The sequence below is a fragment of the Silurus meridionalis genome, chromosome 15, assembly GCF_014805685.1.
Source record: "Silurus meridionalis isolate SWU-2019-XX chromosome 15, ASM1480568v1, whole genome shotgun sequence".
NCBI classification, from domain to species: Eukaryota; Metazoa; Chordata; class Actinopteri; order Siluriformes; family Siluridae; genus Silurus; species Silurus meridionalis.
In genome coordinates this window covers 17589659-17604843 of record NC_060898.1, presented here as the reverse complement: position 1 = coordinate 17604843, position 15185 = coordinate 17589659, and the positions used below count along the sequence as shown (strand labels likewise).

At 39.3% G+C, this 15185-nt stretch overlaps 1 protein-coding gene across 5 annotated transcripts in view; it reads right to left on the bottom strand.

The window, feature by feature from the left end:
- Nucleotides 1–4159: 4159 nt before the first annotated feature.
- stim1b (stromal interaction molecule 1b) overlaps nucleotides 4160–15185 on the bottom strand; it is a 31167-nt gene continuing 20141 nt past the window's right edge. For 2 of the 5 annotated variants that reach the window (XM_046867781.1, XM_046867780.1), the window contains exons 8-14: nucleotides 13770–13947; nucleotides 13012–13179; nucleotides 12696–12796; nucleotides 12131–12366; nucleotides 11877–11951; nucleotides 8979–9036; nucleotides 4160–7266 (exon numbers count right to left, since the gene is read on the bottom strand). In XM_046867781.1, coding sequence (XP_046723737.1) covers nucleotides 6846–7266; nucleotides 8979–9036; nucleotides 11877–11951; nucleotides 12131–12366; nucleotides 12696–12796; nucleotides 13012–13179; nucleotides 13770–13947 — 1237 coding nt within the window. In that variant the 3' untranslated portion in view covers nucleotides 4160–6845. Of the gene's footprint in view, nucleotides 7267–8883; nucleotides 9037–11876; nucleotides 11952–12130; nucleotides 12367–12695; nucleotides 12797–13011; nucleotides 13180–13769; nucleotides 13948–15185 lie in introns of those variants that run through there. The other 3 variants (XM_046867783.1, XM_046867782.1, XM_046867784.1) reach the window with 3 other exon arrangements.

The window sequence follows — 15185 nt, the reverse complement described above, 5'->3', positions numbered from 1 at the left end:
GCATGCTTTTTTTTTTGACACTTTGCTGTCTTCTACACCTCCACCTGACCCAAGACTGTGGTCATCATATCGGCTGGTTTGTGTCCCCCAAGTCTCCGATGCTTCTACCCCAATGGACATATGCCTCCCGATGCTAACCCATTTCCAGATATTGATAATGGCACTGTTGTATCATGTTCCAGTGCACTGTTTTGTCATGTTTTCCTGTAGGTGGTCATGATTAGAAACCAACCTCACCCATATGTTATGATCTAGCTGATCAGCCCTGTGAGGATCTTGCTGATCAGGCCTGTGGTTTCCCTTCATCTGCACATTCTTTCAAGTATTAGATCTTCTCAAGGTCAATCTGGTCCAGAATATTTCACTCAGCTGCTATGTGCTGGTCAATAAAAATCCAAAAACAATCTGTTCCTAGCTGCTGTGTTCTGTGTCCTTCTTTTGCTCTTAAAGTTAGAGTGTGCATTCTATTCATTATATGAGCATACATTTTAAATGTAGGTATTAAGTAATTATTAAGAAATTATTCTACAGTATCCAAAATACTATGATTTAACCCAGCCATAAGGTTCCCTGGTGGTCTAGTTAGGTTAGGATTCGACTTTCTCACCGCCACGGCCCGGGTTCAATTCCCGGTCAGGGAACCTAACCCAGCCATTAAGGTTGCACAAGCCAGTGCACTCTTAGTGCCGGTCCCAAGCCCAGATAAATGGGTAAGGTTGCGTTAGGAAGGGCATCCAGCGTAAAACGTGCCAAATCGGACATGTGGATGATCCGTTGTGCCAACCCCTAAAGGGAAAAGCCGAAAGAAATTTTTTATTAGGGTTGCAAAAGCCAGTGCACCATTTGCGCCAGTCCCAAGCCTGGAGGAATGGGAAGGGTTGCGTTAGGAAAGGGCATCCAGCATAAAACGTGCCAAATTAAATATGCGGATTACTAATCAGAAATTCATACCGGATCGGTCGAGGCCCTGGTTACCAATGACCGCCACAGGTATTGTTAGCCTACAGGGTACTGGTGGAAATTGGGCTACTGTTGGGCAAAGGAGGAGAAGGAGAGGAAGGAAAAGAGATTTGGGTTGGTACTTTAAATGTGTTTAAATGAGTTAGCTAATATGATGGAGTGAGAGAAAGGTAGATATGTTGTGTGTTCAGGAGTTCAAGTGGAAAGGGAGTAAGGCCAGGAACATTGGAGGTGGGAGAGTACAGTAAGAGTGTAGTGAAGGTGAAGAGAGTTTCTGATAGAGTGATGAACGTGAAGCTGGAAGTTGAAGGGCTGATGATAAATGTCATCAGTGCTTATGCTCCACAAGTGGGTTGCAAGATGGAGGAGAAGGAAAAATTCTGGAGTGAGTTAGATGAAGTGGTAGAAGGTGTACCTAGAACGAACGATTGGTGACTGGGGCAGACATCAATGGCCATGTAGGAGAAAGGAACAGGGGTGATGAGTAGGTAATGGGTAGGTATGGCCTTTAGGAGAGGAATGTGGAAGGGCAGATGTTGGTAGATTCTGCTAAAAGGATGGAAATGGCATTGGTAAATACGTATTTTAAAAATAAGGAGGAGCATAAGTTGACGTATAGGAGTGGATGAAGGTGCACACAGGTGGACTGTGTTCTATGAAGGAGATGCAACCTGAAGGAGATTGGAGACTGTAAGGTGTTGGCAGGGGACAGTGTAGCTAGACAGCATTGGATGGTGGACTGTAGGATGGTTTTGGAGGTGAAAAAGAAGAGAAGGAGAGTGAGGACTGAAAGAAGAAGAAGATGGTGGAAACTAAAAGAGGAAGACTGTAGTGTAATATTCAGAGAAGAGGTCAGACAGGGGCTCGGTGGTGGTGAAGAGGTGCTGGATGATTGGGCAACTACTGCAGAAGTGATAAGGGAGACAGCTAGGAATGTACTTGGTGTGACATCTGAAAATAGAAAGGAAGATAAAGAGACGTGGTGGTGGACTGAGGAAGTACAGGAGAGCATAAGGAGAAAGAAGTTGGTAAAACAGAATTGGGATGAGCAGAGAGATGAGAAAAGTAGGCAGGAGTACAAGGAGATGCGGAAGCAGGTGAAGAGGGATGTGGCGAAAGCAAAGGAAAAGGCATATGAGGAGCTGTATGAGAAGTTGGACACTAATGAAGGAGAAAAGGATTTATATGTGCTGCAAGTTAAAGCAAAAAAAGGAAGGAGATGGAAATGTGTTGACTAGAGAGGAGAGTGTGTTGAGATGGAAGGAGTATTTTGAGCAGCTGATGAATGAAGAAAATGAGAGAGAGAGAGAAGGTTGGATGATGTGGAGATGGTGAAGCAGAAGGTGGATAGGATTAGTAAGGAGAAAGTGAGAGCAGCGATTAAGAGGAGTGGAAAGTCGGTAGGACCAGATGACATACCAGTAGAAGCATGGAGATGTTTAGGAGAGATGGCAGTGGAGCCCTTTCCCGTTTGCAGTGGTGATGGACAGGTTGACGGACAAGGTCAGACAGGAGTCTCCATTACTATGATGTTTGTGGATGATATTGTTATTTTGTGGTAAGAGTAGGGAGCAGGTTGAAAAGAGCCTGGAGAGGTGGAGGTATGCGCTGGAGAGAAGAGAAATGAAAGTCAGTAGGAGTAAGACAGAGTACATGTGTGTAAATGAGAGGGAGGGCAGTGGAGTGGTGCAGTTGCATGGAGAAGAGGTGGTGAAAGTGGATGAGTTTAGGTACCTGCAAAGTAACTTGCTTCTAACGCTAACAGGTGCCATGATGAAGAGATATTCAGTGTTATTCACTCAACTGGTCATAATGTTATAATGCCTGGTCAATGTATAAAAAATACTTTCCCAAATAACCAAACTCCATGGAAAATAGTCAATGAAAATATAAGCCATGCTGCTTCAAAATGGGCCATAAAAAACATTTATTTCCAATGAAGAGACACCCAGTCCTGATTACTGCCAGACCTGTTGATTCAAGAATTCACTTAAATAGAACATGTCTAACAAAGTGAAGCACACTAAAAGGTCTTATAAAGCAACTATCATGCAGTGATCTAAAGAAATTCAAAACAGATGAGAAACAAAGTAAGTGACATATAAAAAGTGTTTGAAAGACAACTCTAAGGCTTTGGGACTTTGGCACAGTGGAAAACCACTGTTAGAGCCATTATCCACAAATTGAGAAAACTTGGAACCGTGATGACACTTCCTCAGAGTGACTGGCCTACCAAAATTACTTCCCATTTTGTGGAACAAGTAAAAGGAACCTAAGCAGAATTAAAGAAGTTTAGAGTAAGGTCCACAATCCTGTCTCAGAGGTCTACATACAATTCCTTGGACTTTATGGCTTGGTTTGTGCTCTCACATGCACTGTTAACTGTGGGACCTCATATAGACAGGTGTGTGCCTTTCCAAATCAAGTCCAATCAACTGAATTTACCACAGGTGGACTCCAATCAATTTGTAGAAACATCTCAAAAATGATCAGTGGACACAGGATGCACTTGAGCTCAATTTTGAGTGTCACGGCAAAGGCTGTGAATACTTATGCACATGTGATTTTTTTTATCTTTTTAATACATTTGCAAAGATTTCAAACTCACTTCTTTCATGTTGTCATGAAGATATGGTTTGCATGGTTTGATGTGGAAGATCTCCTGCTATAGAACTCTGACCTCAACCCTATTGAACACCTTTGGAAAATTTGAAACGTTGACTGCACCCCAGGGCTCCTTAACTCACCTACATCAGTACCTGATTTTACTAACACCCCTATGCCTGAATGAGCCCAAATCTTCACAAGCACCAGAATTAGAGCAAATTGGGACAAAACGTGGAATGCAATGCTCAAAAAACACATACCATACTTATGACTAGGTGTCCACAAACTTTTTGCAATATAGTGTATGTCTGAATGAGAGGAAGGGCAGTGGAGTGGTGCGATTGTAAGGAGTAGAGGTGATAAAAGGTGGAGGATTGGAAATTCGAGTCAACAGTGCAAAGTGATGGAGAGTGTGTTAGAGAAGTGAAGAATAGAGTGCAGGCAGGGTGGAGTGTACAGAAAAGAGTTGGAGGAGTGATTTGCAATAGAAGGGTATCAGCAAGAGTGAAAGGTAAAGTTGATAAGCAATGTTGTATGGTTTAGAGCCAGCGTGTGTGCGTACTCATGTGCAGGGACAAACTTGAAGCCGATATAAAGTCCATGATGTTTAATGTAAATCAATAATGCAAAGTGGAAAACGAACAAAAATAAAACTCCACAAAAAAATCCAGAGAAAAAATTAAAAGACTAGACACAATCAAACAGAGAAGCAAATGTGCACTGGGGGATTAAACATGCATCCGGGTTAACAAACAGCCAGACTGGCAAAATTATTTATAAATAAAACCAAATCCCAGCTTTAGCAATTAGGAACATCTTCCCAGAAGAGTGGAGGTTATGTGGAATGGCATGTTTAAAAAGCACATACAATCCTATAGTCATTAGTCCATGAACTTTAGCTTATATACAATAGTACAAAAAAAACAAAAACAAAAACAATGAAACTGGTGTATATACAAGCCACTGATAGGTGTCATGAATTGATTATCTTGTTCTAGTGGCACCTGTGGGATATGATATCAAGTGAACAGTCATTTATTGATGTGTTGGAAGCAGAAAATATAGATAAGTGTGACTTTGACAATGACCACGTTTTGATAACAAGATGACTCCGTCAAATCAATAAGCCTATTACATTACTAACAGTTTAATAAATACATTTATTAAAATTCTAAAAGACATGCATTTTAGTTCACATTTACATGAAGGTGTGATATGGAAGGATAAAGAATCTGCCTGTACTTGTACCTGCATCCTTATAAACATCTACTCCAGTGTCTGTCAACTAGAGAACCACCACCACTGCAGCTACAGTGTATGTGCAATTACCATGCGTAAGAATCTACAAACATTCTTTTACCTGAAATCCCATTCACTGGGAACTTACTGTTCATGAAAGCTTTACCGTTGCAGTGGAAATGCTGTAGTTTTGTTCTAACTTTATATAGTCACAGACTTTAAATGCTTATTGATGGAGTTCAACAATTTAGACTTACCTGTTGCTTTTTTGCTTCAGAGAAAATTTGCTAAAAGTTCTTTACGCTTTAAATGGAATACATAAATCCCTGCTGATTCATGGAGTTGTCTAATGAGCCAATCAAGTGGCAACAACACTTTACATTAAATTATACAGATACAGATAAAGGGCTTCGATTTATAATATTCAGAATGGAGATAAAATGTGATCTCAGTGACCCTTTCCTGGTTGTTTGTGCCAGACAGGTCAGTCTGAGTACATCAGAGCCGGCTGATCTCCTCAGAGTTTCTTAAAACAGTCAAGAGAGTTTACACAGAATGATGGTGCTTGTTTATGAGAGAGATTAGAGCAGAATGGCCAGTTGATTTGACCAGAAGTCTATGGTAGTTTAACCATTCTTTACAACCATGCTCAGTAGAAAAGCATATCAAAATACATGCCAAACCTTGAGACGTTTCAAACCTTGAAGGCTCCAGTCCTTATTAGCCAATAACAACATTCTATGGAAGAAGGCTACAGTGGCCTTGCTTAGACCAAACAGAAAAGAAAAATAAATGCAAGTACACATTAGTTGTAGAATTTTGGTGCCTGCTCGGATATATAAAAATATATATTTAAAACAGTAAAAAAAAAATCTATAAAAAAAAAAGCAGACTGTAGTTGTTTGTCTGTGCATATTCTCATGCTCTCTACAGTGAATAAGCTATTATTATACACATTTATGACACACATCACTTTACACTTCACACTGCATCTCTTTACTGTATCCAGGCCTTTACACAGGTGGCACATCAAGCTTGCAATGGAAGAAAAAACTAAACAAAACTTCAAAATTAAGGGGTGTAACGGTACGCAAAATTCACAGTTCGGTACCTACATTTTTAAGTCATGGTTTAATTTGGGTACAGTTAGGGGGAAGAACTGCAAAACCTAAAATTGCTTATCATTTTTCATTAACACAGTTTACTATTATTATTAATAACTGTCAACATCAACGGTTTACTTTTTTTTTTTTTAAACGACTGCTTGGGTAAATAATATATAAAATATTTATAATTTATAAAAAATGTAATATACAAAAATAACAAAAATTATATTTATTTATTATTATTTATTATATTGATTACATATAGTAATCCCATTTGGGTAAAATGGTCATGTATATGTGTGTGGGTGTGTGTCTGTTTTCAAAATATGTTTTATTTAACTGTTCTACATATTTCATCATACTTTAACATTCATATACACAAAATCTGAGTTTTATAATTCACTAAAAATCATTTCAACACACTACAAATCTTATTTGTACTTTCCACAGTGACACTGTTTCCAAATGTAATAATGATTACAAAATAGTGAAGTTGAGGTCCACCAATTAATATGTTTCTGTGGGGGGACTGTGATCGTAAATATGTTCCCCATGTAATAAGGATTGCATGCGGTGCACGAGTACCAAACCGAAAGCCCTGTACCGAAAATTTCTGTATGAATATGTGTACCATTGCACCCCTATTCAGAATAGAATCTAGGTACCTACTAAATGCCTGTATCTATGGAATAAATTATTTGACAGAAAAATTACACTTTGCTGCAAAAGACTAATACTTTTGTTCCCTTCAGATGACACAATCCAATTACTCTATAAATCAAATCATAAAAAAAATCCTACAGTAGAAATACGCCTATTAAAACAGTACTGGTAAAAGATACATCATGTAGATGCGCTGGAACACATCATTACTGATGTATCCTGGGGTCATTGGTGTGAAGTACATTAAAATATTCTGGTGCTGTCACTTGGTCACTGGTGTTTCTTTTGCTTTTGCTTGTGGAAGAGTCTGGAGAGGGCGTGCTTCTTGCGGCTGGAGCTGGAAACTTCGGCATCCTCACCTGTGGACGTGCTGTCCTCATCCCCTGGGCTCTTCTTGCCTCGGCTTTTCCCTCCTGCAGCTCCGTCTATGTCTATGGGTGGAGTGCTGAGGGAGCGAGTGGATGCAGCTGAGCTCAGGCCACCAGACTGGATGTGGATTTCTCCCAGGCTGGCGCATTTCTCCATGCCAAGGGATCTCTTAGTAAAGATGGGACTGTTGGTTGAGCTGTTTCCACCCCCGTTAGCCCGTGAAAGCACGGACTTACCGCCAAATGCTGTGGACGAACTATGCTGACTGTCAGAGTAATGATACAGAGACGGAGACGAGTCCGAATCCGAGTGGTTCAGATCTCTGTAGGAGTGAGACAGAAAAAAGAGTGTCTTTAAAATGTGCTTGATATTCAGCAGATCAGCATTAATATATAAATTGTAAGTTTGGGGTTTATGCACAAATTATTAAAATGTTTAAAAAGTTTATTCAGAAAAATATTATTATTACCCAAGTCACACCAAAGTGCAGCCAGTTAGCAGAGTCATGTATGGTGTCTGATGTATCTATGTTTAGCTTTGCATTGAAGCTATGATGCTAATCAGGATCTAACTAACATACTTTTTTAAATACCTGCATCAAACTCGAGCACAATTACTTTTACTGTATCATTTAACATACACAAGTTTCTCAACCTGCAATTGGCAAGTTAACCTGTACATTTGAGGCTGAAAAACTCACTCTGAATTCTGACACTGCTGACTTTTAAACCTTTAAAATGATAGTATAACAGTATAACAGGAAGGACCACACTATTGTTAGTGCAGTGCAGCAAAACGGTGAGAACATATTCATAATTTTAATGTAAGTAATGTAAAGCAGGAGGCACAGCAAGCAGCGACAAAGCATAAATGGTGTTTATGCAAAAGACAACAGAAATATTTGTGAAATGGAAGAATATGTATAGCTGATATATTGAAAATATACATTCTATTGACAAACCTATGGGGACACCTCACTTTTCCAGTTGTTTGTGGTTCTTCAAACTGTCAAAGGTTGAAGGTACACAATTGTATAGGCTATTTGAATGCATTTACATTTCCCCTTTACTTGAGCTAGAAGACCTGTTCCAGCATGACAATGTCCCTGAGCACAAAGTCAGCTCCACAAAGATATGTTGTACATAGGTTAGAGTGGAAGATCGTGAGTGACCTGCTGTAGAGCTCTGACCTCAACCCTTCTAAACACCTTTTGGATTCATTTAAATGCTGACTGCATTCAGGATTCCTAACCTTACATCAGAATACAACTTAAATGAGCACAAATCTCTACAAACACACTGCAAAATCTAGTGGAACATCTCAGAGGATTGGGCATTACTATAACAGCAAATTGGAACTAAATGTGGTGGGATGTACATATAAATGTTATGATCAGGGTCCACAAACCTTTGTCTATGTAGTATATCTTTACACACAGTTTAAAAATTCTGCTTAAAGAAACATCTATGAAACTGCATTAATGGAACAGCAGATGAGTTATGTTAGTGCATTATGAACCTGGATAAAAGCTTGTTTGTTTAAAGATGTAAAGCACTATCAAAACAACTCAAGTTTGATTTTATTTCTCTACGGCCTGAATAATACCACTAGAACCATGCAGAACTCTGGGTGTTAAGCCTAACAGCATTTAGCCTTAATCGCAGTGCTACAGTAGTTATGAGTCACATGCGAGCAGTTGGCTGCAAAAGTATTGTGAGATACCCGCTGCTCTCAGCTCTCCGGTGATGGCGTGCGGCAATGAACCCCACGGGCGGGAGGCCGAGCACAGCATCCACAGAGTGGCAGTTAGATGAGCGGTAGAGCAAACCAGTGAAACGAGAGCCAGAGAAAGAAGAGAGTAACAGTGAAGGAGAAGATGTGATTGAGGGATGAGAGAGAGTAGCGGAAAGAGAAGGAGCAGGTAAAAAGTCCAGCTGGCCTATGGAATAGCTGCGAGTCTGCCGTGTGTGTGGGCGACTGGGTGGCCAGGGGGTGTGCAGGTGCACCACTTCACTGTCACTGTCCTCTACCAACCTCTGAGAACTCAGCGCTAGGTCAGCATGCTGCGGCCGCACCGGCATCGCACTGGAAGCTGTTGAGAACAATACGCGCAATGTTAATAAGTATTTATTTACTGTATTTCAATTATACAAGTTCCCTTTCACATCGGTGTAAAATGAAATGGCAAGTGTTTTTGAATGCACATAATGTACTGTGTAACTGCATCGCCCCCTACTGGGTTTATTCTGGTATTTGGTATATTACTGTGACGGTGCTTAGGCACTATTATATATGTGATTACACAACCTTGCTGTGCTGAAACCTTTTGCACTAATTCACATTAGCCTGGCTATACAGTGTTGGACAAATCAGTACTTAATTATTCACAGGTATAATAGAAACAACATTATTTGATATAGCTTTGTCATAAATGTTGCTATGTGATGTATCCTGAAAATTGGGCCGGGATGAACAAAACAATTTTATTTACTATTATAAATATTACAATTACTGAACTCTTTCAGTTCTTAAGTGCAAACATTTGTTGACCTTGTCCTATCTTCACATTGACATTATTGGTTCAGTTAATTATGAAGCTTAAAACCAAACTAAACCAAACATCTGATGATTCAAAAGTTCGTACAGATTCATACTCAACAAAATGACTTATAGCTGTGTAAAGCACAAACAGATACAGTGATGGTCAGTTAATATTTTTTATGTTAAAATTTTGTAGTAGGTGAGACATAAAGAAAGTGAAGCATATTATGTTTTATTAAAAAAAGATAATGATTCAGGAAGAAAAAAGCTGATGAACAGGAAGTGCAAAGTTATGTGTAAAAAAAAAAAAAAAAAGGCTTAGAATGGCAGCAATCAAACCCAATAGTGAAAAGATCATGTTAGTGGATTACAGAGTTCAGTGGTTGTTTCGGCCATTTCAAGGGACATTCGTTTATGTACGAAAGTGACGTTTTTGGTCCTTGGACATTTCCGGTTAGCTAATGCGCACATTAAAAACATTGGCAGGGAGACGCCTTATACACAATGATACTGCGACAGTTTATTCATTCTTGCGATTAAAAATGTAAAAATTAAAAGTAAGACCATGTTGTTCTGGGATTGAATGCTCTCGCAGACCAGGAACTAACCTGCTGTCGGAAAATTCAAAAACAAAACACAATGTGATGCTTGGATTGCAGCAGTGACTAGCAACTTAATTATATCTAAAACCAAAAAGACATGATGAATTAGAATTTAATATGAATGAGATAAACAGACACCTAACACAGAATTGAATCGCACCGACAAGTAGCTCGGGAGATCACAATACTTGGTTTATTGAACATTGGGAGGTAAAACTCAAACATTAGCCACAGAATATGGTACTTCAGGTAAATGTTTAAGGGGTCTGGTAATACCAGGTAATCATCTATTTTTAGCTTTAATATCTTAACCGTTTTGTTTTGGCAAAACGTAAAAATACGTGTTAGTCGTTTTGTTTTGACAGGTTCGTGCTTTATAAATGGCGCCACCGGAAATGCTTTGGGACCAGACATGCGCAGCATCATCGCACCCTATTTGTTGTTTACATCCTTGAAATGGCCTGTAAAGTGTACATAAAAACACATCCACACATACACGAACAATCATTTTTAAAGCTGTTTTAGCTGTGTTAGTTGCTGACAAAAAAGAAAGAGAAAGCATTTTCATATCAAGGTTATCGGGTTTTTGATGCTTAAAGTGTTTAAGTTTAAAGAAGGCGTAACATGAATATGTTTCGGTATGAAGCCTTACTTAGAAAACCGAATGAATCATTCAATGCACATTCTTTATTTCACTCATTCAGAGGTGTTAGTTGTTGTTGCATTGGATTAGAGGTTTCACTTGTCACCACACTTGCCATCACTTAATGTGATCCTTTAAATGACTGATGAACATGTGCTAATTTCCATTTATGCCACTTGGCACACACACTTATCCAGTGCAACTTACATTTATTTATTTTTTTATACAACTGAACAGAGGGTTAAGGGTCTTGCCGAAGGGGCCTAGCAGCGGCAGCTCGGTGGTACTAGGATTCAAATGTCTAACCTGTTTATCATAAAATCATTAGCTAAACCACTGAATTACCACCTTGGTTTATTTAGGTATGAATTCTTCAACTGCACAGGAAGCAAATAACTGGGATAAACAAAATACATTGGTCATTTATTTTGACCAATTGTATTGTATTGTAGACAGAATTTCACTTCCTGTACTGTAGAATGTATTTTACTTGTACTGTAGACAGCATTTTACTTCCTGCACTGTAGACAGCATTTTACTTCCTGTATTAAAGAAAGTATGTTATTTCCCAGTCTGTAGACAGCATTTTACTTCCTGCGAAGTAGATAGCTTGAGAAGGTTCTCAACCAGTTGCTTGAATTTTTTTTATTCTATGTTTTCTTTGCTCATCTTATGAAGGGGATGTCTTATTGCTTTAAGTATTTATCCAGTTACAAATCCAATCAATTCTGATTGGTCAATACTAAGATACAAATAATCACTAACAGATGATCTGACAGTCGATCTGGTTGCAAGGTTTATATTACTGTTTAAATTTTATTTTATAATAATTTTTCGACTGGCTATGCTAAATTGCCTCTAGGTGTGAAATAGTATGTGATTGTGTTTTGTGCCATAGACTGACAGACTGGTGTCTGGACCAGAGAGCACTCCATGCATATCTCAGTGTTGGAGTGAAATGCAGTGTTCCTGACCCCACAGGCCCACACTTTAGAAAGCATTTAAACCATTATAACGAAAAGAAAAGAATGTAGATTTTAACTGGCTTCTGTTAGCTTTAGGAGTTAATAGTGCACATTCCAGAGTGACAGGAAGAAATGGACAAAGATGTTAGATTGTTTAAAATAATGAGGAGGTGATGCCAACCAGAATGTTTCCACAGGCTCTCAGGGGCCATAGGCCAAAGGTCACTCACTCGCCGGTCCATCTGCCAGGCGGCATCTGTAAATATCTGGCAGTTAGAACAGAGTTTCATAAACTCCACATTTTCTACTAACATTACAGACTTAAAGGCCCAGAACAGCCATTCAAGCTCTGCTGAGGGAAAGGTTGCCAGGTTTTCATTCAGTGCAAGAGTGTAGTGTGTGCGTGTGTGTGTGTGGTGGTGGGCTTGAACTCACATCGCAGCGTTCCAGGGGACATTATGTCTTCGTCCATGTCATCTAGATCATCAGAAAGCAGCAGGTGTTGTGGAGGGGCAGTCCGAATCCCCAAACAGGAAGGGTCCAGGTTGAGAGCCGAGGCCAGAAACGACAGGCCTGGATTATTTACAATGCTCATACCTGTGAGAGACTCAATCTGCTGCCAACGATGCAACTTCTCCCTCAGAGCTGCTGTCACCTCCCCTAAAGCCTGTCTGTGAACGGGATGAATTAAGCTGATGCATGTAGCAGTGCCAAAATTTTCTTTCTCTAAATAAAGCTTAAAGAATTATAGCAAGACTTGGAGTGGAAGCAGATGCTGACCATTTGAAAAATTGTTAGTGAATGATGAGTTTCAACTCATCATTATTAAATATATATTATTAAATATGCAACTAAGTGCTGAGAGTCAAATTGCAACTAGGAATCAATGTGAGGGCAGGTGTGAGATTATTCATTTGAGACTTTCATTGATTATTTTGTAAAGTGTGACAATGCAGAGAATGCATAGCTCATTTAATACTCTCGTCAATTAAAAACATACTTAGCTGACAAGATTTTGTGATCCACATCGTCCAGTGAGGAGCTGTGAGCCACGTGGAACGTCCCAAACAATGTGCCTCGCTTCTTCTTTATCTTCTCTGCCTGTTAGGACAAAAGACACAAACAAAATGTGTGATTGTGGACGAATTAGATGATCTTGTGATCAATTAGGACACATAACGTGCACATGTGCAACATTGAGTGCAAAAACAACTTAAAACAGAAAGACAGTAGACAAAGTGATGCTGCAGCACGGACCAGTACAGTACATTGGTGATAGTTCAAATGAGTGTGTGTGTGTGTGTGTGATGGCTCACCCCTTCCTTAGCCACTAGAAGCTGTTTCTCAGCATTCTGTTTTTTTATGTTGTAGTACTGCAACTCCACCTCGTGTGTGACCTGTAGCCACCTCTGCAGAGGTTCAGGAAGAGACCAGCACCTCCTCGACTCCAGCTCCTTCTCTGCCTTCTTCAGAGCTGTGCGCACCTACACCACACACACAGACAATTTAGTGACAGCATTAGCACATTGTGCAGTATGTGTGTATTTGCCAAACAGTTTAGGATTGTAATATATTGTATGTGAAAATGTGAGTCTATGTTGGATGTCAGTTTTATTTTAAATTGGGCCCACATTTTAATATTAGTATTTCTCTTACACTACACAACATATAATGGAATCCCAAAACAATACTATTTCCAGCCACATGTGGTTCTTCCCAAAGCTGTTACCACAAAGTTGGAGACACACAATTGTATAAGAGGTTTTTGGATTCACTTCACTTGAACTAGGAGACGCAAACCTGTTCCAGCATAAAAATGCCCCTGTGTACAAAGTGAGCTACCTAAAGATATTCTTTACATGGGTTAGATCGGAAGATCTTGAGTGGCCTGCCGCTAAAAAGCTCTGACCTCAACCCTGCTCATATTCTTTGGAATAAATTGGAAATCTAGCAGCACAGTTCGGTTAGCTTTGCTCTGTATGTTTACTATGTTTTGTCTATTATTTATTTCATATAATAAAATTCAGTGAAAATCATAGGTGTGTGTTTGTGTGTCTTTGTGTGTGATCGTAACCTGTTCCAGCTCCTCCTCAGCATATTTCTGGCGGCTTAGTTCATTTTCTGTGCCCCCACGCAGCTCCTGAAGTCTGTGAGCCTCGTTTTTAGCCTCATTAATCTCATTCTTCAACTTCTGCTCCAGATTCACCTTCTCCACCTCCACTGAGCGGTGCTCATCCTGTGCTATCTGGAGCCTACACAGACACACACACACACACACACACAGGTTTAAAATTTGACATCTACAAAACAAGGTTTCTATTAATTTAGTTGGGAAAGGGCATTCCCTCACCACTCTCTCTTTCTGACTATTTTACACAACAAGCTTTGTCTAAATACGATAAATAAACATCATATCACAGACATTTCACCAATTCAACAATTTCACGCATTTCTGAAATCTGTTCATGTGCAATGGCTCTGTAACTGGGCTGTTACTATGGAAACAATAGAATACATAAACAAGTGCAATAATATTAACTTTAGTTTAATTGTGCAACCAAACATACTGCCCAAGCTTATGTTATAAAATATGTACACCTTCTGACCAATCAGATTCGAGAATGCAGCACTTTGGTGTAAAAGAAATTTCCTATATTTCAAGGCACACAAAATATTTTGATGCTTTCTAAATTTACAAACAAAAAATTTTTTCTTTAAAAAAAAAAAGTTTAATTTAATTACTTTAAAGATTTAATCATTGCCACACTGCTGTGGTATAAATCGGGCTGCAGTACCTCACACTCAGACATTTGTTTATTATTAAATAAAAAACAATATGTGGAAAAAAAAGGAAAAAGTGTAAACATACATGCAAACTGTATAGAAAGCTGTTTTCAATATTTGCCAAATATAAGACATGAATAGCTGTGTCTTGTAAAATGAGAAGTGCAGTACATAATCCTAACAGCAGAGGGAGACTAATGAAGGCTGTTGTAAATGAAGTACACAGGTTTTACATAAGAAGTGCAAGATAATCTAATAAGCATTCCCTGTATCTTTCCTTTTTTCATCTCATGGTTAGGCTGAACAGAGCCTACCTGAAACAGAGCAGACCAACTCTGTCTAAACAAGACGTGACCTGTTCAGTCTCACACACACACACACACACACACACACACACACACACACACACACACACACAAAACCACACACACATGACTTAAGTCAAGCCCTGTCTGATTGCCTGCAGTGTTTTGCTCACTTCTGTTTTCAGCAATCTTTAAATTATTTTTACAGTAACTGAGATGGTTATGCACATATCTAGACTTCAGTTCAGAATTAGATGGGTGTGGAAAAAGTTTAAGGAACAAAGCTAACAGAACAGCGAGTGGGAGTTGCTCTGTTCCCGTCATCTCACACGCAATACTGATGCAAATGCAGGGTGAACAGGAAGTGAGGTATAAATCAAACTGATGGATATGACACTAGG